The following is a 27,982-nucleotide window of genomic DNA, read 5'->3' on the forward strand; positions in this document are numbered from 1 at the left end:
AATGGCTGCTACCAAATTTCTATTTCAAATCTTCAATTTACCTCATAAGCTCCGAGTGTCAGGAGAATTTCCAGACAACTGACAAGACTAGAAAAAAGATCTAGGGGGAAAAAAAGGAATCATTACCTGCAAAAGTGTATAAATCTACATGGATGATATATTGAAAAAATTAGCTTCACATTGTGAAATTTCGATGTAATGAATATCTTCATGAGTTTGGGTGGGGAAAAAAGAAAAGAAAAAGAAAAGAGCATCTAGAGATTTATTTCTTTTCTTTTTTTTTTGAGATTTATTTCTAAAAAAAAGTCACCAATGAAAACATTTTTTTATAAATCATTTTATTGGGGGCTCATATAACTCTTACCATAATCCATATATACATCCATTGTGTCAAGCACATTTGTAATTTGTTCCCATCATCATTCTCAAAACATTTGCTTTCCACTTGAGCCCTTGGTAATTTTTCCCCTCCCTCCCAACCCTTGATAATTTATAAATTATTATTTTTACATGTCTTACACTATCTGACGTCTCCCTTCACCCATTTTTCTGTGGTCGGTCCCCCAGGGAGGGGGTTATATGTAGATCTTTGTAATTGGTTCCCCCTTTCTACCCCGCCTTCCCTCCAACACTCCAGGTTTTGCCACTCTCACCACTGGTCTTGAGGGTTTCGTCTGTCCTGGATTCCCTGTTTTTCCAGTTCCTATCTGTACCAGTGTACATCCTCTGGTCTAGCCGGATTTGTAAGGTAAAATTGGGATCATGATAGTTGGGTGGGGAGGGAGAAAGCATTTAAGAACTACAGGAAAGTTGTATGCTTCATCATTGCTACACTGCACCCTGACTGGCTCCTCTCCTCCCCGTGACCCTTCTGTAAGGGGATGTCCAGTTGCCCACAGATGGGCTTTGGGTCCCCAATCTGCACTCCCCCTCATTCACAATGATATGATTTTTTTGTTCTTTGATGCCTGATACCTGATCCCATTGACACCTCATGATCACACAAGCTGGTGTGCTTCTTCCATCTGGGCTTTGTTGCTTCTCAGCTAGATGGCCACTTGTTTATCTTCAAGTCTTACGATCCCAGACACTGTATCTTTTCATAGCCAGGCAAAAACATTTCTTTTTAAAGAAAAATTGCAAACCTTGAGTTGTAATATTGAAGGATGCTATGGGAAAAATATTGAATGACACAGGAAGCATTGTCACAATAGCTTTGTCATTGATTACTTGAGACCTTAAACAAGTTACTTCTTTGTGCTTCCATTTTATTATCAGTAAAATGATAATGATAGAATTTACTCCCCAGTTATTGTAAGGATACAGCAGTTGATAAAGTACGATGAACAATGCTGGAAACTCAGTAAGTGAAATGTCAGGGTTAGCAATTTTTATTTAGTCGCAGTTCAAGAATTTCCCTACAAAATACAGAATCCAAACGTTCACTACAGCAACAACAACACAAACAGGCCGTCTACATCAGTCTCTTTCCCTTCTCTAAACTTGCGTGTTCTGTCTCAGCTGAGATTTGATGGGGAATGAATGAAGCAGCTTCCCTTGTTTATTGATAATCCAGTCTCATCTGCTTTGACCAGCTCCACTGCTATCTATGGCTGTCAGGAGAAAGAAAGAAGGCCGTAATCGGACGGGGCAGAGCCTGGGCCAGAGCCTGGGTCAAGACCAACCCCCGTCACGACCTGCCCCGCACTAGTGGCTGCGGTGACTTGGATTCTGGACTCCGGACTGCAAACCCTACGGGCGGATGCCGGAAGTGCATCCTGCTGAGGGGCGGGGCCAGGTGACGAGGCATGGGCCGGACAGCCAATCAGAAGCGAGTGCCCCCACCCTTGAGGGCGGAAGAGAAGAAGTTAGTTCCGGACGCGGCCGCTCTCGGCGCCATCTGTCACCTCCGCTCCGGCGCCAGCCGACCTTTACCCCTGCCCCGCTGCCTGTCTCCTCCTCGCTGTAGCCGCCTCCCGGTCCTGGGCTCGCGTGACCCTGTCCTTGTCGCTGGCTTCTCCCCCCACATGGATCTGGTCGGAGTGGCATCTCCTGAACCCCGGCCGGCCGCGGCCTGGGGAGCCAGCAAGGTGAGTGGCGGCGGGGCCGACGGACCTGCTTACTCACCTGGGCTGCTGCTTTCGCTGAAGGCCCGCAGGGGCTGGCAGTCGCCAGGACGGCTGTGGCAGCTCCAGGGCGAGACCCTGGGCACCCGGGCAAGGGGGCACGGGCTGCTGTAAGGGCGGGCAGGCAGGAGCCGGGGGGCTCAAAGGCCACTCTGGATCCCCTTTTAGCTCTACACCTGGCTTTCTGAATCCCTAAACGATATGGAGCAGGCTCCTCTGACAGGTTTAAGTTTGAGAGAAAACCAGTCTGGGCTTGTTTTTCCTGGGCCGAGTGAGTCAACCCCATTAGTAACCGGCAGAAAGTTCGCTTAGGACATCGTTGCCTTAAATTGACAAATGCGGTGAACCTAATTAGGTAATTTGTTTTGGAAGTAGTGAAAGATACAACCGGGCACACCCTCCTCCACGCCAATACTCCGACGGCTTTTAATTCACCTTCCCTGCCTGTATTTTTACATCTAAACTTTTAATGGCACACTGTCGACGTTTATTTAACATTTGAGTTCTGGTTTTCGGGCTCCCCCCCCCCCGCCCCCCCCAGGTCTTTTCATGAAAAGACCCTTCTACTTTACTGGGTTTGTTTGAGAGCAAGAGCCTTTAAATGAAGTGTTGCTTAAGTGTGTGAAGGAATCAAACTTTTTTGACTCCTTAACTATTTTTCGCAAACTATTTGTTCCCTTAAGTGAGTCGTCTGTTAATCTTGTTGAATCTTCAGGTCTCCCACCGGTAACATTTTAAAATGTCAGGATAAGTAGACGTAATTCTGATACAGACTTGTGTTAAATTCCTTGAGTTAAACAAAACCAAACTCACTGCTATTGAGTCATGCCGACTCATAGTGACCCTAATCGTCCTGGGTAGAACTGCCCCTGTGAGTTTCGGTAACTTTTCAGGAGAGGCCTTGTGCCTGGTGGTTTTGAACTGCTGACCTTGTGGTCCGAAGCCCAAGGTGTAACCACTATGCCACCAGGGCTCCTCTCCTTGAGTAAAGCCTGGGGGAAAATGCCAAGTCTTCTCAGAATACCTCAGAACAAATTTCACTTACAAAACTAATTTACTAACACAATATTTGCTATCAGTAATGTTTTAATGTAATGGACATTGTCAGTGCTTTGAAATTTTCCATTTTCACCATTCAATAAAAATTATCCTGGGTGTATTTATGCCTCATTGGAAAGGCAATATTTTGGCAGGTAAAACTTAATCTTTTGTCACTTACTTCTTCCTTCTTGGAACTCATGGGAGACAAATGATTAGTGAAGCCTGCATGACAGTGTGGACATTGAGAAGCATTTTGAAAAACAGAAAAACTGGTGCTCAAACATTTAGGGCTGGGGCCCTCTTGGCACTCTCTTCCTAGTGAAAATTTTGAGAACTTTTGTTTATGAAGGCTAGATCTACCCATTGGTATTTATGATTAAAAATCAGGACTGAGAAACTTAAAGTGTATTTGTCATCTAAAAGTCATATGTTAGCATAAACATTTTTATGAAGGAAAAAGACCTTGTAATAAAATGAACGATAAAAGTATCTTTGTGTTATATTTTGTTTCCTATATGGTTTAAATATAGGAGAAAAATCTATCCTTGAAAAGATAAGCAGGTGGTACTTACTAATAGTGAGTCACTTCTGACTCATAGGACCAAGTAGAACTGCCCCAATAAGGGTTTTAAGGCTGTAAAACTTTAAGGCAGCTGACAACCACATCCTTCTTCCAAGGAGCAGCTGACAGAGTTGGGCCGCCAACTTTTCAGGGCTCCAGGTGGATTATAACATGTATAAATTAAGATAGATAGTAAATTACCAAAGGTAATTAGAAAAAAAGGGTACTAATTACCAAATGCAAAACATATTATGGGCAAAGAGTTTTAAGGGATATTCTTGGTAGGGATGAATGGTTACAGTGTAGCTTACTTGGAAAGGGAGCTGTCAAAATAAATTGGTGAGTCGCCTCAAAACCAGATGTTCAAAATCAAGAAAAGTCTGAGAAACTCAGTCCTGAGGAGTCAAAGGAAACAACAAAAAAAATCAAACTCACTGCCATTGAGTTGATGCTGACCTATAGACCCTACAAGACAGGTTAGAACTGTCCTAAGTAGACATGGCAGCTGAAATTGATGTGGATCTGGAATCGTGAATGACGCCAGGACAAAAAAAGATTAGGTGAAAGTTCAAGGAAACCTGAATGAAGTATGGACTTGAATGAACAACTTGTTTATTGGTTTATTAATTGGGATAAATCAACCAGCAAGTAAAGGATGTGAACAGTAAAGGAAACTTGGTATAGGGATTATGGGAACTCTGTACTGTCTTTGCAGATTTTCTGGCATCTAAAACTGTTGTAAAATAAAAATTCTCTTTTTAAAAATGGATCAGTATTGTTGTATAGACCCACACCACTTTTCCCCCCAAAAGCCTTTGTATTAAGCTGTGAAATGAATGCTCTGCCAAGGTCTTTACCTTGTGTCTCCCTCTGAGGAAATGGCCGTACTCTAGGAAATTAGTGTTGGTGAAATGAATAATGGGAAATGAGACTGCCTACCTCAGATAGGACACGTTTATGCTGGTCTGAAGAGTTTGGATATGGTTTCAAAGCATTGACAAACCTTTCTGCAGGCTGTGCCCTAACTCCGGAAATTGCCTCAGTGTGAGGTGACCCAGCTGAAGAGGGCTGCTGAGGTATGGGGAAGTACAGCACTATACCCCTCAATGTGTGAGCACCAGTGACCTGGAGCATTGTTTCCATTAAAATGCTTCTCAGTGTCCAAGAAGATTCATAGGAGTGGAGAAGTATGAGACCTCATGCTATCTGTGGTCTTTATGTATTTCTTTTTCTGATTCAGTCTGTCTTGGGGGGAGATAAATTTCTACTTTAAAATACAAAATTTCCCTATTAGTTTTGCGTCTGAGGCAAAATTATTTAGCGCCTCAGCAGAGTTCATGGACTGCTGGCTGAAGACTAGAATACACCAGAAGTGTGGGCCAAGGGGCTGGAGAGGAAGGCGCATTTGAGTAGTAGTAGTTCTGTAGAAGGTAGCAGACCTCTATAGCTTAGGAACAGGCGGGCAGTTCCAGCAAATAGCCCTGGTGTTTTCCTTTTGTCAAGCATTACTCAGCAAATGCCCGAAGACTTCTTTATATCCCATGCTGTATGCTGGGCTCTGGGGGGGAGCCAGCCCCACCCTTCAAAGGCTCTTGTTCTGTTGGGTCTCAGAGGATAACAGCATGCATGAAGGTATAGAGTGATATTTAGCATATAATTAGTATTGCTAGAACTTGGGGTATATGAGTGAGGAGACTGGAAAAATTGGGGCAAGTTGAGAAAAGTATTCCTTGCTGAGGAGTTTGGATTTTTTACTACGGTGGGACACTTTGCTTTTCAAGGTCCAGAAGAAGGTGATTCCAAACCTACTTCTGTCAAGTTTATTCCAGTTCGTTGGGACCTTATAGAATAGAGTAGAAGTGTCCTGTGGGTTTCAGAGACTGTAAATCCTTAAGGGAGCAGGCTAGACAAGAAAGAAAGCCTCATCTTTCTTCCTCAGCGCTGCTGATGGGATCGAATTGCCACCCTTGTGGTTAGCATCCCAGCTAGCCCACTATGCCCAGGGCTCCTGACAACCGTGATTAGGGAAGGAGTACAGAAGAATGCCAAGAACATTTTCACAGTATAATCTTGGATTAAATAACTATTCTGGGTCCTACATTTCTAAAGCTGTATAATGGGGTGACAGTGCAACAATTCAGTTGTAAGATAAGATAATCTTTGTAAATGACCTATATTTAACTGAGTGGTTTAAATATAATGAATAGTCAACTGTTGTCTGTTAGGCTGCCATTATTAGCCTTTACAAAAGGTGATTGTGAGCCCAGGATTTTTACCTTTTGGAACTTTGGACTTAGGAATGGATCAGACTAAGCATTTTTAACCTAAGAGGTAGTATACTGGCCCAATTTCATGTGAGTAGAGAATCTGTAGGGTTTCTCTTTAGTTTCTTGAAAGAGTTTTCAGAAAGGAACTTACAAAAGATTCACATTGATGTATAAACTGGCTAGAGGTAAAGTCACTTGCTGTACCGATAAGCCAATTCCCACCATGTCAATTCCAACTGCTTACCCACCTCACTGCTGTCGCGATTCCAGCTCACAGTGACCCTGCAGGACAGGGTAGACCTGCCCCTGTGGGTCCAAGACTCTATGGGAATAGAAAGCCTCGTCTTTCTCCTGCGGACCTTGCCATTAGTGGCCCAATGTGTAACCCCTTTGCCACCAGACAGAGCTCCTTAAGCTTGGAGAACGGACAGCAAATCAGGAACAGAACAGGCATAAGCGTGTTAGGCGTTTGGAGAGAACTGCAAGAAGAACGGTCAGATCACAAAGAACCTCATGAGCAGGTTAAGGAATGCACGTAGACTTTATCTGACAGGCAGCCGGAAACAGAAACTAAGCCTATCAAATGTGTGTTTTAGAAAAACCACGATTTTGTGGTATGGGAATGGGAACAAACAAGTAGAAACATTGGTTAGGGGCCTTTGTCAGGAGCCCTGTGGTGGGATGATGGCATTTTGGATTAGACTCATAGAAGAAGGACCAAGAGAGTTGGGCAGGCCCCAAGAGAGACAATTGTGCAACATTAATGGTCTTAACCACTAGAATATAAAATGCAGGCATTTGGATGTGCTGCTGCTGCTGATGAAATGAAGCATTGTGAGTTAGCCTGTAGCTGTAGTCAAGAGAGCTTGCCATTGAGTTGCTTCTGATTCACAGCCACCCTGAAGGACAAGGTAGGCCTGCCCCTGTGGATTCCTGAGGCTGTGACCTTTTTAAAAATAATTTTATTGAGAGCTCCTACAGCTCTTATCACAATCCATACATCCATCCATTGTATCAAGCACATTTGTGCATTTGTTGTCACATTTGTTGTCTGCACGACTTTCAGAACATTTTGTTTCTACTTGAGCCCTTGCTGTCAGCTTCTCATTTTTCCCTCCTTCCCCCACCCTCCCTCCCTCATGAACCCTTGATAATTTATAAATTTTTTTTGTTTTGTTGTGGTTTTTTTTTATTAAACATTTTATTAGGGGCTCATACAACTATTATCGCAATCCATACACACATCAATTGTGAAAAGCGCATTTGTACATCATTCTCAAAACATTTTCTCTCCACTTAAACCCCCGACATTAGGTCCTCATTTTTCCCTCCCTTCCCCACCCTCCCTCCCTCATGAACCCTTGATAATTTATTTAAAAATTTTTTCATGTCTTACACTGACCGATATCTCCTTCACCCACTTTTCTGTTGTCCATCTCCCTGGGAGGGGGTTATAGACAGATCATTGTGATCAGTTCCCCTTTTATCCCCCCACCTTCCCCTTACGCTCCTGGTATGGCTACCCTCAATATTGGTCCTGGGGGGTTTATTGTCCTGGATTCCCTGTGCTTCCAGCTCTCATCCCATGTACATGCTCCAGTCTAGCCAGATTTGTAAGGTAGAATTGAGGTCATGATAGTGAGGGGGAGGAAACATTACAGAACTAGAGAAAAGTTGTATGCTTCAACGGTGCTGTACTGCACCCTGGCTGGCTGGTCTCCTTGTGACCCTTCTGTAAGGGGATGTCCAGTTGCCTACAAATGGGCTTTGGGTCCCCACTCCACACTCCCCCTCATGCACAATGATAGGATTTTTTTGTTCTGGGTCTTTAATGCCTGATACCTGATCCTATTGACACCTCATGATCACACAGGTTGGTGTGTTTCTTCCATGTGGACTTTTTTGCTTCTCATCTAGATGGTTGCTTGTTTATCTTCAAGCCTTTGATACTCCAGACACTATATCTTTTCATAGCCTGGCACCATCAGCTTTCTTCACCACATTTGCTTATGCACCTGCATTGTCTTCAGTTGTGGGGGGAGGTCAGATGCACAGGCATTCCCCCCCTGAGGGCCATCAGTTGCCAGACTGCAGTGGGTCCCACTCCCTGCTGCTGGGGACAATGGACAGGCTCCCATTGGAGGAGGTCACATCCTACTGATAATGGTTCCTATGGAGACCCAGAGAATAGGTCAAAGTTAAGTTGCCCTCCTAAATCTAGGATCCACCCATTTTGTCACATGTATACCCCAATCCTTCCTCTTCCTATTGTGTGCATATCCCTAGACCACCCCTCTCATTGCTGTATAACCTATAATGCAACCCCTTCCTGTGATGTATGTCTTTACCTGTAATTAGTGGGCTTGTACGCCCCAAAGGTATATAGGCGTGGGTCAGCAATAGAGCTCTCTCCCTGGGCTCCTCCTTGCGCCCCCTCTCTCCCTTGTTCCCTTGCCCTCCTTCCCTTCCCCCTCTCTCCACGTGGACCACCTAGCTGGGCTGAGGTGAGCAATGCTACTGTGTAATGTGTCTGACTGCATTATTGCAATATCTCTCATGCTCTCGATGACTTTGATATAATATATACATATCTCAACCATACAGTTGTGCATTACTGAACCCGTGGGTAGTAGTAGCAGTGGGGGCTGGCCCCTCACCCACTTCCCATAAATTAATACTACATTCAGTGATCGTTTTGGAAAGGTGAGCATCATAGAATGCCAGGTTAATAGAACAAAATGTTCTTGCATTGAGGGAGTACTTGAGTAGAGGCTCAATGTCCATCTGTTAACTTAATACTAAACATATACATATATGTACGTAGATCTATTTCCCCATTGTCATATATAAATATATTTACATATGTACATGCCTGCATTTAGACCTTATAAATGAGGCTGTAACTCTTTATGGGAGTAGAAAGTCTTATCTTTCTCCCAGGCTGGTGGTTTTGAACTGCTGACCTTGTGATTAACATCCCAACTCGTAACCACGGTTCTAAGTTCTGATGATGCAGTGGCTAACCACTTGGCTGCTAATTGGGAGGTTGATGGTTCAAACCCACCACTTCGTGGAAAAAAGAAAGATGTAGCAGTCTACTTCCATAAAAATGTACAGCCTCAGAAACCCTATGGGGTAGTTCTACTTTTCTTGTAGGTTTGTATGTGTTGGAAACTACTCAGTAGCAGTGGGGTTTGGTTGTACGTTTGGGGTAGTCTGTTATTTCCAGAGCCTGTTTGAGCTTCTAAAGATCAGACACGGTCATTGTGTTGTTTTTTGTTTTAGCATGTATCAAGATGTCTTGAAGAGGAATTGACATACATTTTAACACTTAAAAAACGGATAGAGAAATCATAGTACTTAAATTGGAATGAGACATAACTTTCCAGTCTGTTTTGAGTAGATATAGTCTGTTCGTAGTGGGAACTCCACCTGCGAAGAAAGACAAGGCATTCTACTCCCTTAAAGAGTTCGTGAGTTACATTCTCAGAAATGCACAGGGGCAGGGCTACCCTGATTAAAAGAGTCGCTATGAGTAAAAATGAATTTGGTTTTTGATAGATTTGAGATGAATTTCTGTAAATAATAGTGACTCAGTAATAATATGATGGTTTTTTTCTAAGTTTGAGGTGTACTTTATTCCATTATTATTAACTATGAATTGAGTTGCCTTTTTCCCCCCCTTCTCCTAGTGTCCATGGGCTGCCCCTGAAAATACAATATCTTGTTCCTTGGCTGATGTAATGAGTGAACAGTTAGCTAAAGAATTACAATTAGAAGAAGAAAGAGCTGCTTTTCCTGAAGTTGGTGGGTAAGTGAAATTCATAAGAACCTATTTTATCAGCAGCTTCTTAGAACAAAGTTTTAGAATATGATTTGTGATTGTCATGACAAGTGATTATACTTTGGGAAAAACAGTGCAGTCGAAAGAGCCCCATACTATATAATTTCATGGATAATTGAGTTTGGGTGCTCTTTCTGTGATTGGATTTCAGTGTGACCTTGGGCATATCACTCTCTTTTTCTGTATTTTAACTATATTCGTGCAATAGCCTATAATCGGACTAATCGATCACCAAATTAGCAAACGTTGAGGTGGGGCATGGTTTTGACCAGGTGTTTGTAGTTTATCATTTTGCCCTCCCTTTAGTGAGCACCCAGCACAAGTGAATTGATGGCCTCAGATTGGCCCCTAGGTTTCTCTTCTACTGCTCTTAATTCTAGTTGGTGCCCTTAGTCATGAGGAAAGCCAGGCAAGGAACATGAATGACCTGGTAGCATTCTTTCCCGTTGCTTCTGGAGTAGACCTTTAACAGTGAGAAGCACAGGGGCCTCTCATAACCAGTAGCATCTATTAGTAACAGCTACACAAGCGCGCACTGTCGTGGTTTACACTGCCTTGTGTTACAGTGTTGCCGAAGGACCTTTCATCACTGGAGAAAACGTGGACACCTCCAGCGACCTCATGTTGGCTCAGATGCTACAGATGGATTTCGACAGAGAGTATGATGCACAGCTTAGGCGTGAAGAAAAGAAATTCAATGGCGACAGCAAAGGTACTATGACCAGACTGTGGCATATTAGGTAATCAAAAGTGCTTATATAAAGGGCCTTCAAAAAGTTCATGGAAAAATTCGATCATCTTTTCATGCAGTTTTTCCACAAACTTTTTGAAACCCCTTGTAACATGCCCCTAAGTGACTCTTCAACTGTTAATTGCCTTTTAAGTTTCCATTTCCTTTGAAAATTATCGAAAAGTGCATCCCTATGAAGACAGCGATAGCTCTGAAGACGAGGTTGACTGGCAAGATACACGTGATGATCCCTACATCCCAGGTACCCTGCTTTTCCGTATTCTCTGAAGGTTTGGGCCTGGGACCGAGAAAGACTGATTTTTCCCTAATGGGCACTTGGAATTTTACATTTATCTTAGGATCTGCCCTTTGCTAATTTACTCTGTTAGATTTGAACGTCTTCAGACATTCTTTAATGCAGCAATACGGTCTTTGCAATAAAATTTTATATCCTTGGCTTGTCTTCATCACCTTTAGCAAAACCAGTTCCTACTCCCAAAAAGGGTTTCATTGGAAAAGGAAAAGACATCACCACGAAACACGATGAAGTAGTTTGTGGGAGAAAGAACACGGCAAGAATGGAAAATGTGAGTCTCGAGGCCCCGGGTCTGCACAGAGTCTAGTGGTGAATAAATTAAAATCTCATCGAACTTCAAATACAGTATTGTAAATTTCTGGGGGTAAAAACATTTGTCCTTTCCAAAGATAGTTTAGATGACAATATAGCTATACCATCCAAACCCAGCTACTAATAATACGAAGTACTTCAGAATCATCTTCAGAACGATTGTTCGGTTTTCCATGATTCTAAAATTAAGAATTAGTTCTATGAAAGTAATATACTTATTCCTCTATGTATTATCTTATACAAAATAACTTTGTTGATCGGGGAGATAAGAATGGGAGGGAGAATTATTTGTTTCTATGTGCTTTATGAACACTTCCCAGTGTTGTTTTTCTTGTGTGTGAACTACCCTTGCAATATCCGAAGAAAAGTCTTTAAAAGAAAAGGACATTCTTTCTAACTCACATTGTGATTAAAATTAAACGCTGAACCATTAGAGTACAAATACTTGTTAAGTAAGCATATTAAATTACATTCTAGAAATGTTACAGATCTGGCTCTAAAATTCTACAGCACTCCACTGAAACTTCCTGTGATAATGGATATACTCTATGTGAATACTGTAAGTTGTGGTTGCTGCTACCCACCTCTGACTATTGAGCACTTAAAACATAGCTGATATAATTGAGAAACTGATTTTTTTTTCAATTTTAATGAATTTAAATGTAAATTAAAAATCTTCATGTCTGCTATATTGCACAGCATAGCTGTAGAGCATAATGATCATGGTGTGACCATCACTTTAAATACTGGCCACTCCTGAGATATAGTTCATTATGAAATTGTATTTCTTTGGTAAGATTTGATACAGCCTTCCAGATACAATACTATATATTCTTTGGCATTACAAAAGCAAGGCACAAAGTATGTTTTATAGACTTTAGTTCTCAAATGAGGAGCTGATGCCAGGGGCTTACATGGAGAGCAAATGTTTTGAGAACGATGATGATAATGAATGTACAAATGTGCTTGACACAATGGATGTATGTATGGATTGTGATAAGAGTTGTATGAGCCCCCCCCCCCAATAAAATGATTTTTAAGAAAAGGCTTTAGTTTTCAGGTATAATTGGATTTTCCCCCCACATAGAATAAGGTTAATATTAAGTTGTTCGATTTGAGGTCCTGGGGAAAGACCCTTTATCTTGCTGCAGTTTTTGTAGACCGCCCCTGTGTCTCTGGGGTTTGTTAGTGAGTAAGTCCGCCGGGTCTGCTGTTGGAGCACGTGCCTTGGTGGAATCAGGAACGGAAGACGGGTTGTTTTGTTCTGTCCTCATGTGAAAGTATTCAGACAACAATTCCTTTTTCCTTGGCAGTTTGCACCTGGGTTTCAGGTAGGAGATGGAATCGGTATGGACTTAAAACTATCAAACCATGTGTTCAATGCTTTGAAACAACATGCCTACTCAGAAGAGCGCCGAAGTGCCCGCCTACACGAGAAAAAAGAGCATTCTACTGCCGTAAGTTCATGAATGTTGTTTGTTTTTAATGGAAAGGTGGATATTAGAAAACTAAGTGGATGTTCCTGAATTCTTTTTAAAATTGTTTTCTTTTACTTTATTGGCACATTTGTAATAACCTAGTCTGATGGTTTGCAAGGTTGAAGATAATGTCTAATATATCAAGAATAAACTAAATTATTAACAATATACAAACTAGTAAGTACTCTGAGAGACTTTGGGGAGAAAAGTTTGGACTGCTAGTAGCTGTCTGTTTTATGATCGTCATATGTTCATTTTCAGCCACAGAGTTACAGTTTGTGGAAATGAATTCTATAAGGCATTCCTAGAAAAGCCTGTTATATATGCAACTAAGTAAATTAAACAAGGGTAAAAAAATTTTTGTAATGTAAAATACGAGAGAATCGTGTGAAAGGCTTTTATTAACTGTCATTTTCACTTGTAGTGCTCTGTGTTTTACAGGAAAAAGCAGTTGATCCTAAGACACGTTTACTTATGTATAAAATGGTCAACTCTGGACTGCTGGAGACAATCACTGGCTGCATTAGTACAGGAAAAGAATCTGTTGTCTTTCATGCATATGGAGGAAGGTAAATGAGCAAAGTAGAATAGCATCCTCTTAACCGAAATTTAGTTCCTTCGCCCCCATGTGAATGGATTGGCATATGAATCTTCGTTGATCCTCACCCTAACCTCTCTGAGCCCCCACCCCTTCCCCATTGCCGTGATTGCCGAGTGCAAAGCTGTGCCTCTGCAGACATGCAAAACTTGCTCGTCAGTGGGGGAGAGAAAAATTTCGGTTGACCCTGTGAGGTAACAGTACTTTTTTGTTATAAACAGTCTAGAGGGCATGCGGTTGTTGTTAGAGGCTGTCAAGTTGAGCTGCTGCTCTGGGTGCCAGCGAGCGAGCAAGCAGCGCTAATACAACAGAACGAAATACTGCCTGGTCCTCGGTCATTCTCCAAATAGTTCCGTTTCAGCCTGTGCAGCTACTGTGCTGGCCTCCCTGAGGGGATGCCTCTTTTTCACTGACCCTCCACCGAGCCTGATTGTTTTTGTTTTGTTTTGACTAGTTCCTCTTGATAACATATCCACCCACTGTCTTGCCATCCTCACTTCTTAGGGCATCCTGACTGTACTTCAACACAGATTTGTACATTCTTCAGGCAGCCCACAGTATGTCCAGTGTTCTTAACCAGGCTCACGATTCAAAGGCACCCCTCCTTTGGCCCTCTTCCGTCATTGTCCAGCTTTCACATGTATACGAGGCAATTGAGAACAGCATGGCTGGAGTGAGGTGCATCTTCTTCCTCAAAGTGGTATCTTCACGCTTTAACTCTCGAAAGAGGTCTTTTGAAGCCCATTTGCCCAATGCAATACATCGTTTTTCTGACTGTATTGCTGCTTCTATGGGCATGGATCATGGATTCAAATAAATGTTTAATCCTTGACAACTTGAATATTTTCTCCAATGATCATGATGTTGCTAATTGGTCCCATTGTGAGGACCAATTTTTTTATGTTGCGATGTAATCCTCACTTACTTGAATAAGTATCGTGGAATAATACAGCCCTTACCTTTTCCTGATCTTAAACCATGCAGCATCCCTTTGTACTGCCTCTTGGTCGATGTACAGGTTATCCATGAGCACAGCTATGTGTTCTGGGGTTCCCATTCTTAGTGTTATCCACAGTGTCTTATTTTCCACACGTTCAGTTGCCTTTGGATAGGCAATAAAGCACAGGAAAACTGTTTCTGGTATTCTCTGCTTTGAACCAAGATCCATCAGACGTCAGCAGTGGCCCCTTGTTCACTTCCTCTTCGAGTCCAGCTGGGATTTCTGGCACTCCCTTTCTCTGTACGGCTGTAACCGTTTTTGAATTATCTTTAGTGAAAGTTTACTTGCATGTAGTAAAACTGATACTGTCTGATCACTCCTCCTTCTCTTGGATTATCCTTCGTTGGGATGAGCGTGAACGTGAATCTCTTGTCGCCACTTGACCAGGTAGCTTTCTTGGAATAGAGGAGCGAACGCTCCCAGCACTGAATTAGTTTGTTGAAACATCCATTATTCTGTCAAAAATCATGGGTCTTTGTTTTTCATCAGTGTCTTCAGTAAAGTTGAACTTCTTTTCAGTACCATCAGTTCTTGATCATTAGCACCTCCAGAAATGGTTGAATGTTGACCCATTCTTTGTAGTATAGGGACTCTGTATAACTCCCATCTCCTTTTGATCTTTCCGTGACATATTTTCCCACAAGATATTTCTATCCTGCAATTAGGGGTTTGAAGCTTTTCTTCAGCTTCAGAAATAATGACCCTGGTTGTCCTGTATTGGCTTCCTAACTTTAGGTCTTGGCACATTTCATTATACTTTTGTCTTTTGGGAGCCATTTGAAATCCCTCATTCTGCTCTTTTACTGCACCTTGTCTTCCACTTGCTTCAGTCACTCCATGCTTAAGAGCTTATTTTAAAGGCTCTTGATGTCCACTTGGGTTCTTGTAACTTTTTTGCCTTTTGAGTCCCTAGTTACAAAAGGAAGAGCATTACATTATGGATTTTTGAAAACTGATCAACAGTTTATTTGAAAGAAAGTGTATTTTTAAAAATCAAAACCAAATCAGGCCTTGTTAAGATCTAAAACATGCACTCGTATACACAAGGGGTCTTATACACAGGCAAAGTCAAAAATATTGCTGTTGCGGTTTCAGTTTTTACACAGGTTTATTCCAAACAAACGTATTTAAATATGTCTACCATCAGTGGATGGCTACAGACAAGTTCTCTTGGTAGTATGCTTGTCTTAGTCTAACAGTGACTTCTGAGGGAATCTGCTGGGCCGGTTCAATTCAAAACTTTTGTTTCCCCTTCAAATGATAAGATGTTTAACTTTTTTCAAAACATTTTATTGGAAATTAATGCAGTTATATTATTCTATAGTCCAGTCACATCAAGCAGTATTGTACAATCAGTTTCAAAACATTCTTTTTCATTCTTGAATGCCTTGACATCAGTTCCCTTTTACTCCTCTCCCCTGCACCCACCACTGCACCTGCCAGAAACCCATAAGCTAGTTGTTGTTCTTATAAGTTCATCAATCCTGGGGCTTTTTTTTTTTTTAATCATTTTATCGGGGGCTATACAACTCTTACCACAATCCATGCAGCCATTGTGTCAAGCACATTTGTACATTTGTTGCCATCATCGTTTTCAAAACATTTTCTTTTTTTAAAACCATTTTATTGGGGGCCCGTACAACTCTTATCACAATGCATACATTCATCCATTGTGTCAAGCACATTTGTACATTTGTTGCCATCATCATTTTCAAAACATTTGCTTTCCACTTGAGGCCTTGGTATCAGCTCCTCATTTTTCCCCTCCCTCCTCGCTCCCTCCTCACTCATGAACCCTTGATAATTTATAAATTATTTTGTCATATCCTACATAGTCTGGCATCCCCCTTCACCCGCTTTTCTGTTGTCCATCCCCCAGGAAGGAGGTAACATGCAGTTCCTTGCAATCGGTTCCCCCTTTCTACCCCACCCTCACTCTAATGCCGCAACCCTTTAATATTCCTCATGTGTGGTGACCCCCCCCCAACCATAAAATTATTTTCGTTGCTACTTCATAACTATATAATTTTGCTACTGTTATGAATCGGGTGGCCCCTGTGAAAGGGTTATGGCAACTTTTTTGGAATTTGTTTCCCATCAGGACAACACACCTGCTCATTTTTCCCAGGCTGTTCCTTGGAGACTTTCAATGGGAAACCTTACCCTACCACCTAGTCCCTGCCCCTTGAGGCTTGTTTTTGTCCCCATAACTCAATATTTGAAAGGAATATGATTTGAGTCCCTCAGATATACCACAACTGCTCTTTTTGAGGTGGTGTACATCTTCAGGCATAGGTAGATGAAAATCCAGAAATGTATAAATGTACATGGGGGGCTCTGTCAGGAAACAACCGCTTTGTGGTTTTTTTGGTTTTATTTTGTTTTTAGCCACTTGACCAATATTTAGATTGGAGAGGTAAGGAATCTGGATGTTTTCTTTGCTTTTTTTTTTTTTTATAATGGGTCCATTTTTTTTTTTAAATGAATTTAAATTATTTTTGGGGTGCGTGTGTTAAATCCTCCATCATATTTTGATATATTTATTTCATAAAAGTTTCTATGATTTTTTTAGTAGTACTTTTTTCCCCACTTAGTGTGTCTGTGTGTCATGTGGCATTTAGAAGGTACAGCTAGTGTCATAGGATCTTCGTTTCAAAACAGTTTTGTTTGTGAGCTTGTGACCTGCACTGACTTAATTTTTTTTCTTCCTTCTTAGCATGGAGGATGAAAAGGAAGATAGTAAAGTTGTACCTACAGAATGTGCTATCAAGGTATTTAAAACAACCCTGAATGAGTTTAAGAACCGTGACAAATATATTAAAGATGATTACAGGTTTAAAGATCGCTTCAGTAAACTAAATCCTCGTAAGATCATCCGCATGTGGGCAGAAAAAGAAATGCACAATCTCACAAGGTAAAGACCATCACTGTGCTACTAGAAATAATCTGGGTACTTACCTTTCTGTATTAGCACTATTTAGCCAGGTAGAAAATTCCATGGGTCATTTGGTTTGCTTGTTTAATTCATTTGTATTAATACAGAAAGGCCTTGAAGTTCTAGTGTTCAATCAGGCTTTTTATAAGGAAACACTTCTGTGTGTATTACCTGAATGCATATTCTTACCAGTCTAATTGGATTTTGTTTTAATTGAGTAGGGTAGTTTCTCAATTTTTTAGCAGTTTATTTTTACTAAAGAATTTGTTGTGTCATCCAAGTAATAATATTTCCCATTAATTGACTTCTCCATTATCAATCTATTGAAAGCTTAATTTTAGCCCATTCTTTTCTAAAACTAGTGTTTATAAAACTCCGAAGTAGAATTTCTTAGGGCTACTTGCTGCCCTTCAGTATGCTCTCAACAGCTCCCCATTATCCTACAGAGTTCAATGTCTTTGCAATAGGACCTCCGCCCCTCTATAGCGTCAACACATTCCCCTCCTCAGAGATCCAACTACAACGATTTGTGTATATTCTCTGAATGGGCTGTGATCTTGAATGCCTTTTTGCATTTATACAGATAGACGTCCCCTAGCCAGCATTTTCTCAAACTGTGTCAATCTGGCAAGTCCTCCCACTGCCCTTGACAACTACCCACTCCCATAGCTGCTCCTCACACCTCTGCGGAGGCCTGCGTGCCTGCCTCACACTGCTCGCTCGGTCTCCTCATTGTCTGGCATCCCCCCCGGCTCCAGGGCCCTGCAGGCAGAGGCCGTGTCTTGCCGTCGCTAGGCCTGCATCTTGAGGGGAGGGTATGGCGAGTGTGCTAGCTTCTTGCAGGCCCTGCGTATTTGTTGGACACAGGAAAGCTTTTTCTCCTCTAACCATTACCTTCTTAATCATCTCTTTCTGTGTAGAATGCAGAGAGCTGGGATTCCTTGTCCAACAGTTGTCATGCTCAAGAAACACATTTTAGTTATGTCTTTTATTGGCCACGATCAAGTTCCCGCTCCTAAATTAAAAGAAGTAAAGCTCAGCAGTGAAGAAATGAAAGATGCCTACTATCAAACTCTTGATGTGAGTTGTGCCTTGAAAAGCATACATGTAATTTTAAAAAATTCTTCTAGACTTTAAAAAACAGTTTCCTACAATCGTTTCAGTTCAAGGTGATCTAGCAAGTTTGTGAAAGTGTGTACCATTGAGGAGTTGTTTTCTATCAATGTGTAGGTGCCATTCGTCCCTGTGAAACATCACAGACTTAAGGAATAAGTGAAAGCATTAGTTAGCATAGTGACTTAGAAACTATTAGTCATAAAGCTTCGGTACAGAAAATCTAATATTAAAACTAAAGGAAAGACAAGCTAACATTACTGCATTAGCCTCTGTGCTTTGCATACCTTTGAGCATGCTATAGCTCCAACTGCAAAGGAAATGCCTAGTTGTATTGTTGGAAAATTGAACAGAAGCAGATCTGGTCCCACCATATGAAAGTGATGATCAAAACTGGAAATATAGGGAAATAAAATCATAAGAGACCAGGTTGACTGGTTGGATCGGAACTGGTGGAACCCAAGACTGTGGTCCTTAGTTACCCTTCAAGTCTGGAACTGAGTTTTCCCCCATGTTAGATCTTTATAGCCTAAGAAAATTCTCCTGATACTGTCATTGTTTTTAACCAAACAGTGGAGACGCATATTTTCTGTACATTCTCTAGAGCTATCATGTGAGCCAATGTGAATATGAAAGTGTTATCCAAATTAATTTTTTTCATGTAGCTGGAGACATGATCTGATAGAACACTAATGATAGTAAATTCTACTAAGTCTGGGAAACAGTACATTAATAGATTTCTGCTATATGACTAAGGGTCATTATTATTAATAATGAACAGAGAATGCCATTTAATTCACAATATATTTTTCTCACATTGGCAGAAAACACCTTGCAGTTTTATATACCCCATAAAGGTCTCTGTAGGATATTTGTCTTGTTATGAAAGGAAGTGGTGGCTTATTTAGGTCCCCTGGTTAGCGGCCCAACATTTTAAGATCACTGACTATAGAGACAGGGCTGCAGTCTTTTGAGAATCCACTTTTCTCATTGGCCTCCTGAGCTCCTTGCTGTCACGCGACAAGGAAATATAGTGTCACACATTCAGCTTGCTGGTCCTCACCACTGTCTTACTGTTCCTCCCACCATCCCTCAAAAAAGCCCACTCCCAAACTACACAAAATAAAGAGGAAATCAGTTTTTCACCCCTGCTTTCCCTTTCCATAGGCAATATGGGTAGATGTACACATCCCCTGTATGGGTAAATTCTGTGTCCCTTCCTGTGCTAAACATTTGCTGTACCTTCTCACAGATGATGCAGCGGTTATATAATGAATGTACACTGGTCCATGCTGACCTCAGTGAGTATAACATGCTGTGGCATGCTGGAAAGGTGAGAAGCATGTGTTGATGGTCAGATTAAATTACTTTAATGTCAGTTATTGAATGTCAATAAATCAACATGTACTTTTTACTTCAATAGGTCTGGTTGATTGATGTCAGTCAGTCTGTAGAACCAACTCACCCTCATGGCCTGGAGTTCCTGTTCCGGGACTGCAGGAATGTCTCCCAGGTAGGCTTAGAAAGGAACATGTGCTTTACTGTGGAATGAAGCCCAAGTCTTCTTACTCCTATACTCTTAGACATTGAAGGAAGGGAGACTCATTGTTCTCAAGATAGGGTTAGCATCTTGAAATCTGATCCGATATGTCCATTTCATTTTCAGCATTTCTATGCCTCACATATAAGCTATTGGAATAAATCTTAAAGGAAATGTTTTCACATGGCCTCTAAACATTTAAACAAGCAAGAAGACAGCTAATCCAGTTTAATGCAAAGTGCTTAAACCAGGTGACATACAGTAAATCTACGTACTTACTGCCATTAGTATACTCATTAAAGGAAAAGGATAGGGTAATGAATGGAACGAGGGCTTATTTATGAGGAAAGTTAAAATTAGTGCTCACCCTGTTGGTCAATTTTATTGCTATTTTTTTTTTCTTTTTTGCTATTGTTTGAAGTGAACTTGTCGCAAGACAAGTCCATTTCAGTTCACTTTCCTTTTTCCTTTAAGCCACTCAGACCACTGTTTAGGTTTGAGGGCTCAGGAATCTGGAGGGAATTTTATTGCTATTTTTAAGGGTAATTGTTAGTAGCAGATTCAGATAACTGTGATCTTTGGAAATGTCACAATAAGTTGAAAATTGTTAACTAATGGGATTTAGGGAATCATTTCAGTCTCACATTCAAAGCAGTGCCAAGCAATGTATGTACTGCTCTTTTTCTTAATCTACTTTAATAGTTTTATTGACATATTATACATTTCAATATTGATTATATTTAAGTTATGTAATCATTACCACAATCAGTTTTAGGACATTTCTTCTTCCTTGTACTCATGATTGTTGGCTCTCCATTACCCACAACCGAGTTTCTAGAGAACTATTAATCAAGTTGCGGTCTCTCTAGATTTGCCTATCCTGGATTTAATTTCATTTACAGAAAAACTCTAAAAATTTAAAACGAGGGGAGGAGATGAGCCAGTCAGGGTGTGATGTAACAATGATGAGAAATACAACCTTCCTCTAGTTCCTAAAGGTTTCCTCCCCGCTCCCACTACCATGACTCGAATTCTATCTTGCAAGACTGGCTAGACCAGAGGAGGTACACTGGTACAGATAGGAACTGAAAATACAGGGAATCCAGGATGGATGAGCCCTATAGGACCAGTGGTGTGAGTGGCAAAACAGGGAGGGTGAAGGGAGAATGGGTAGGAAAGAGGGAACCGATTACATGGAACTGTGTGTGACCTCCTCCCTGGGGGACGGACAACCGAGAAGTGGATGAAGGGAGAAGTCGGACAGGGCAAGATATGACAAAATACCCATTTATAAACTATCGGGGGCTCATGTGGGAGGGGAGAGTGGGGAGGGAGGGGAAAAATGAGGACCTAATGTCGGGGGTTTAAATGGAGAGAAAATGTTTTGAGAAATGATGTACAAATACGCTTTACACAATTGATGTGTGTATGGATTGGGATAACAGTTGTATGAGCCCCTAATAAAATGTTTAAAAAAAAAAAAAAACACCAACAAAAAAAGACAAAATCTTGCAGGGGAGAGAGGGGAAAAAGAGGAGCTGATACCAAGCCTTTTAAAATTCAAACAGAAAATAAATGTTTAGAAAATAATGATGGCAACCTATGTACAAATAAGCTTGATACGATTGATGTATGGATTGTTATAAGAGCTGTAAGAACCCCCAATAAATGATCTTAAAAAAAAAAAAAAAATTTAAAACGAAAAAACTTCAGTCGAGAAGGAAATACAACTAATGTACATTGGCTCCAAAAAGGAGATCGAATGCAACTGCAGTAACCTATCCTCCAGTGCACTCTGTCTGATAACAAGGATATTCCCACCCCTGGTCCGTAGTGAGAGGACTCACCATAGCTTCATCCACACGGGGGACCCTGCAAATGGGTTTTGGGCTTTCACTGTCATCCATAGCCTTCTGCAAAGTGGGTGTTCAGAAGTTAAGCTCTACCATTTCCTCCTCCAGATTTGGTTTTGTTACTTACTATTCTTGGGTCGCACAGACTGGTGAGTTTCTTCTGATGGTCTTATCTGATGCCTCATTTAGATGGCTACTTGCTTTAAGACAACTCTTTAAAACTCCATGTGTTGTTTCTAATAGCCAAGCACCATATGATTTCTTCCCCACGCTTTGCTGTAGCACCCCTATCTTCAGTGATCTCTGCATGAAGACAAGTATCAAGTAGGACCATGTCATAGAACGCTTTGTAGCATTAGAACTAATTGTCCTTAGATTAGAGCTCTGATTAAGTCTGAGCTCAAAACTCATGTATCTTTGGTTTAAAAATATCACTGGTTCACTTTAGTTACATCATTATTATTAGAGAACATTTTGAATCATCCTCTTGGGCATATGGTAGTTTTAGTGATATTATCATTAATTTAGCCCATAATATATCATTTAAAACACTATTGAGAAAAGGAAAATATTCATGCATGGCTAGATTTTAGACCAAAATATAAGGATTATTGATTTCTACCGTTTATCAACTTAGGTGGCTGGACACTACACACACAAGAAGGGTGGAGATCAGGCACAGTTTTAGATAACACTCATTCGCAAAGGCAGAACTAGGCCTGCTACGGTAAAGACTCATCAAAAGGCAACGACAGTATGACAACAGCAAATACAGGGCGGTCTTGAGTGCCACTTACTGGGCACCCTCAGAGCAAGAATTTTGACCCGAAGACCAATGACGTGTGCATTCACAGCGGTAGCATACTCATCGTCTGCTTCTGCTCACAGGGTGTTCCCGCCTGAAGGCTAAGGGAACCCTTCTATTCCTTTGATCTGCTACAGGTGTGTGTGTGTATGGTATAGTCAGTCCGCTTCAAGTCGGGCCTTTCTGGTGTAGCCTGGGAAGGATGTTGTGCACCTGAGAAGGACAGAGTCTAAAGTCCTGGTTGTCTGTAGTACACCCCTTGGATTAACACAGGCTGAATAAACTTAGGTCAAAGGTGCCCACTTGGGAACATGATACAGGCTTTTCTCCCACTGGGAGTCTATTCTCGATGTTGAGGGTTTTTCCTAATGACAGGTTGCCCACCCGGTTTACCACCAATAGAACCACTTATTTTTATAGCTATGGAAGGTGCGATATGAAAAATAAACCTAGAAGACAGAACTGGTGTGTAAGAGGAGTGGAGAGAGTAGAACATAAACTGGGAAAATCTATGGTCTAAAAATCCTGAAAGGAATTCAGTGGTGTCTCATGAGCAAGTATTGTTTGTTGTTTTTAATTTATGAGATAACCTTGTTAATAAATCTTACTGACTTCCTTGTATTCCTTCACCAGTTTTTCCAGAAAGGAGGAGTAATGGAGGCTCTCAGTGAACGAGAACTCTTTAATGCTGTTTCAGGCTTAAACATCTCAGCAGATAATGAAGCCGATTTCTTAGCTGAGGTAAGTCTTGTTCAGCCATTGTACCTTCCTGGAAGTAGGGAGCTAGGTGGAGCAGGGAATGCGAACAAGGAGCTCACTTTATCCTCTCCTCCCTTCAAAAACAATGGTGGTGGGATTTTTCTTTCCTTGCTTGTTTTTGGTCCTTTCAAGTCTTAAAACTTAGGGTAAACACACAGTAAACTCTCGAAGGAGTCCGCAGTTGGGTTAAGATGGACAAATAGCCCTCGATGAGATGATTGGCACAGTGGCTGCAACAGTGGGCTCAGGCATGGGAACAATTGTGAGGCTGGCACAGGACTGTGCAGTGTTTCCTTCTGTTGTGCAGAGGGCGCTATGGGTCGGAGCCCACCCAATGGCCCCTGACAACATCCTCTTTTTCCCCTATTTTATGAAGGAAAGTTGCTGTTAATCAGTCCTGGTCCTGAACTGAACATAGGCTTCAAGTGATCATCCTTGGAAATGCCTAGTGATTACAGTATTGGATTTATAGTGCCGTGACAAAATCCTCTGCAGAAGCCCAAGAACTGACTGAAAACTAAAGGTCAAAATAGCAGCTAATCAATCCCAATATTATGCCAAGTTGCTTCAGAGAATGCTATGGAGTCTATTCCGGAACTTCCAAGTATGATTTGAGTTTAGCCAAGCGAAGTCCAGAAAAGAAACAGAAAGACGGTACTACAACACAATGCAGTTGCTCACAACATAGAGGCTACTATTGTTGGGTGAATATTGGAATTCTCCCCATCACCCTGCCTCACTCGAAAACAATATGTAGTTAAACATTCAATTCTAATTGCTGACTTGCTAAAGGTACTATGTTTCCCTATTATTGACCCAGGTAATGTAATCAAGCCAAAACACTCGTTCGTGTGTGTGTGTGTGTGTGTGTGTGTGTGTGTGTGTGTAATCAAGCCAATAACACTCTGTGTGTGTGTGTGTGTGTGTGTGTGTGTGTGTGTGTGTGTGTGTGTAGGTACCCAACACAGGCTCAATCTGAACTATATATATATATCCTAAGAATTCCTTCACTTTTGAAATACAGGTTCATTCTGGAATACTTTCTCTAAAGTCGTAGTTTTGACGAATGTATGAATTTTTTAAATGCAGTATTTTGACGGATGGATGTTGAGTATTAAAAAGGATGAAATGAATTTTATAGATAGAAGCTTTGGAGCAAGTGAACGAAGATCATGTTCAGAAGAACGGAAGGAAAGCTGCTTCCTTCCTGAAGGACGACAGAGGTCCACCAGTCCCACATGATGAATAACACCGTGCCCGCTGCCTCTCAGTGTCGACAGTGGTGATTATCAGCCAGGAGGAAGAGCAGTGCAGTTCTGGGTGACTTGAAATACCAAAAATGGAAACATGAGGCGTGTACATTGGTGCTTCTGCTTGTTTTTTCCCTTGTAACCCATGTGCCAGTTGTGTGGGATTTTTAGCGCAGCACTGAAAGAATAGAATGTCACTACCTCTCATCTCATGACTAGGGTAAGATCTAAAGGCTGTCTGCCAGAAGTCCACCTGGTTTTACATGATTCGTGGTACTGAATGTTTTCATAGGAGGTTTTTTAACTTAGACAATATTTCCCACAATGGAAGGGCCAGACAGATGTGTTTACAGGGGAGGGTTTTGTTACCTCTTTTCTGTTACATCTTTATTCATATATTTTACTGACCTCAAACTAGCCCTTCTCAATTCTTTTTCCAAATTGTGACCATGAGTCTAAAGGAAAAATTATTCTCTATAGTAGGTAGGACAAGTGCAAATTTGGTTTCACAAAAGCTGATGGAAACAGGCATAAGCAATATACTTTTTATTGGGGTGTCATGAAAAGGAGTTGAATGGAGCGTCTTCCATACTGTAACACCCAAGAAGAGACATCCTAAGTTTGTGGAGAAGATAAATATATAAGAACTACTTAACTATCCTGGCCCAAGAAGTTTCTTTAAACTTTCAATTATTTTGCATTTAGTTAAAATGGTTAAACTATAATTCACACAGCTGTAATGTAAATGTGGATTATTTGAAAGGGCAGACTAAGATTTAAACCATGTTTGACATTCTATGTTCAGTTTACATTTTACTCAAACTAGTTATTGATTAATTTCCAAGAGAAATATGGCAAATGAGAAATACATAATTCAGTGGGGAAAGGTATCTTTAAAGTAGCTCAGGAATCAAACTAACCAGCTGATTTGAATGAGCTGATGTGATCTTTCAGTAGTCTATCACTGAGACAATGGCTGCGTCCTTCTGAGAGAAAAGCACGCTCCTACTTTCCTCATGAGTTTGTTAGGGTGAGGTTTACAAACCACAACATGTGAAGCCTGCTGTTGCCACTAAGTCAGATTAGAGAAGGAAAAAATCCAAACATCTTAACATTTTTAAAAGCCAAATACGTTCTTCCTGAACACATTTTTTTTTATTTCTCCTGCATAGTTTTTAACTGCATTTCAGAAAAGTGTGTTTGAGGTAGATACTCATTACAATCCTAAAATGTTTACTATTCTGAAGCAAAGGTTAAGTGGCTGGTGATTACTGACAGAAATTCCAGAGAACTAATTTTTAAAAGCTTTACCATTTAAATGTTTTGTTTTCTAACATCGGCTGTTTCACAAAGAGCAACAGACCATTGCTGTGTGACATTCTTAAGTGTGTTGTGAACATGCTTTTTAAAAATTAAAAATGAAGAGATCATTTTAGAATTGGTTCTTTCTGTTTTCTTCCTGTTCCTATATTAAGCCCTGGCACCAGGTTATTTATTTCTTGCATAAAATGAAGCAGTGCTATTTTAAGCAACTTTTCCCCTTCAACTTTTCATATTTAGGTTTCATTCTTAAGTAGGCTACTTGTCACATTAGAAAATAGATTTTTTTTTCCTCTTTAATAGACCAGAGAGTACATGACTCCCAGAGAAGAAAATGCAGGTCTGCTAAATGAGTAAACCGAGCACAAGTCCATGAAGCCGGGAAATTGGGATACTAGGGGTATGCGGTGGGTGAGCTAGGCCAGACGGAATCAGCATAACGACTATGCTAGGGAATTTATATTTCAGTAAGGTAAGGTAGTTTACTGCCAGTTTCCTTTTTATTAAAAAAGATTGTTTTCTTATTGTAAGCATTACAACAATGAACAAACGATAGAGTCTGTTACTGTCCAGAACTCCCTGTTTATCATGTGGCATATACATCTCTTATCAGTTGTTTCCCCTAAGCATAATTAATCACATTATGCCCTTTAAAGCAGCAAAAGTGGGCTCCAGCTAAGTAGCTGATGGAGAAATTCTGATCATGGTGGCCTCCCTACGGAAGACCCAGGAGATGAAGCCTCTGAGATAGCTTATCACTTCACAAGAAGATGTGGGCTTGAGGGGACGTGTTCATTTTTGCTGCTCACTCAGGCTCTGCACACACACAACATTACTGCTGGAATTCCAACTTTCCAGCACGTAGAAACATGGTGAGGGGAACTCAGGTTATACCAGAAAACAGGAAATACTTGCACTGCCCCCCACAACTATGTACTTAAATTTTTTTACAAAAGAATTTTTATTTTCTTTTTTTTTTGGCTTTTTTATTTTATTTATTTTAAATCATTTTATTAGGGGCTCATACAACTCTTATCACAATCCATAAATACATCAATTGTATAAAGCACATTTGTACATTCATTGCCTTCGTCATTCTCATAACATTTGTTCTCCATGTAGGCCCCTGGCATCAGCTCCTCATTTCCACCCCTCCTTCCCTGTTCCCCCTCTCTCATGAACCCTTGATAATTTATAAATTATTATTTTGTCATATCTTACACTGTCTGATGTCTCCATTCACCCACTTTTCTGTCATTCATCCCCCAGGGAGGAGGTCACATGTAGATCCTTACAATCGGTTCCCCCTTTCCACCCATCCTCCCTGCACCCTCCCAGTATCTCCACTCTCACCACTAGTCCTGAAGGCATCATCCGCCCTGGTGTCCCTGTGTTTCCAGTTCTATCTGTACCAGTGTACATCCTCTGGTCTAACCGGATTTGTAAGGTAAAATTGGGATCATGATAGTGGGGTGGGAGGAAGTATTTAAGAACTAGAGGAAAGTTGTCTGACAAAACAATGGTATCACCATCAAAGTACTCTCCATTACACTTCATACATTTGTAAAATCTGCGATTCCATTCTTGGAAACATTTTCAAACTCACCTGTTTGGATGGCTGACAACACCTCTGTTTTTTTTCTTCACCTCTTCTACATTGTCAACTTGCTGTCTTTTCATGTCCCTCTTGATTTGCAGAAACAAAAAGGAGTCATAAGGAACAAGGTCAGGTGTGTGGGGCAAGAGAGGTATGCTGTTTTTTTTGTCAAAAAAAGGCACACTGAGATGGCTGCATGAGCAGGTGCATTGTTGTGGTGGCAAAACCACTTCCCCCGTATGCCACAAATCAGGCCTGTTTTGTCGCACACTGTTATGCAATCTTTGTAGAACCTGTAAATAGCAAGTCTGGCCTGGTGGAATGAACTTCGAGTGCTCTATGAGTCCATATTTTCGTCTGTTCGGGAAGTTGACGGATGTCCAGAACGAGGTTTGTCATCAATTGACACTTAACCCTTTTTGAAATGAGAAAACCACTCGTACACTTGAATTTTTTCCATAGTGCTGTCCTTGTAAGCTGTGTTCAACATCACAACAGTTTCTGTGGCATTTTTCCCAAGCAAAAAACAGAATTTC

The 27,982-nt window shown here is 41.1% G+C and overlaps 1 protein-coding gene across 2 annotated transcripts; it reads left to right on the forward strand.

The window, feature by feature from the left end:
• Nucleotides 1–1,890: 1,890 nt before the first annotated feature.
• Nucleotides 1,891–25,964, forward strand: RIOK3 (RIO kinase 3). 2 transcript variants are annotated; one of them, XM_045296235.1, is made up of 13 exons: nt 1,891–2,090; nt 9,689–9,807; nt 10,407–10,552; nt 10,725–10,832; nt 11,048–11,157; nt 12,512–12,655; nt 13,118–13,245; nt 16,991–17,188; nt 18,130–18,289; nt 19,575–19,655; nt 19,746–19,835; nt 23,154–23,261; nt 23,656–24,417. In XM_045296235.1, the coding sequence occupies exons 1-13, from the start codon at nt 2,028–2,030 to the stop codon at nt 23,668–23,670; spliced, it is 1,470 nt and encodes a 489-aa protein (XP_045152170.1). In that variant the 5' UTR covers nt 1,891–2,027; the 3' UTR covers nt 23,671–24,417. The 2 variants fall into 2 exon arrangements, with proteins under 2 accessions (XP_045152170.1, XP_004702961.1); XM_004702904.2 differs by lacking the exon at nt 23,656–24,417 and adding an exon at nt 24,421–25,964 and having other exon boundaries at nt 1,892–2,090.
• Nucleotides 25,965–27,982: the final 2,018 nt, after the last annotated feature.

This window comes from Echinops telfairi, unplaced genomic scaffold (genome assembly GCF_000313985.2).
Source record: "Echinops telfairi isolate 266 unplaced genomic scaffold, ASM31398v2 ScPeMD7_7400;HRSCAF=8409, whole genome shotgun sequence".
Taxonomy (NCBI): domain Eukaryota; kingdom Metazoa; phylum Chordata; class Mammalia; order Afrosoricida; family Tenrecidae; genus Echinops; species Echinops telfairi.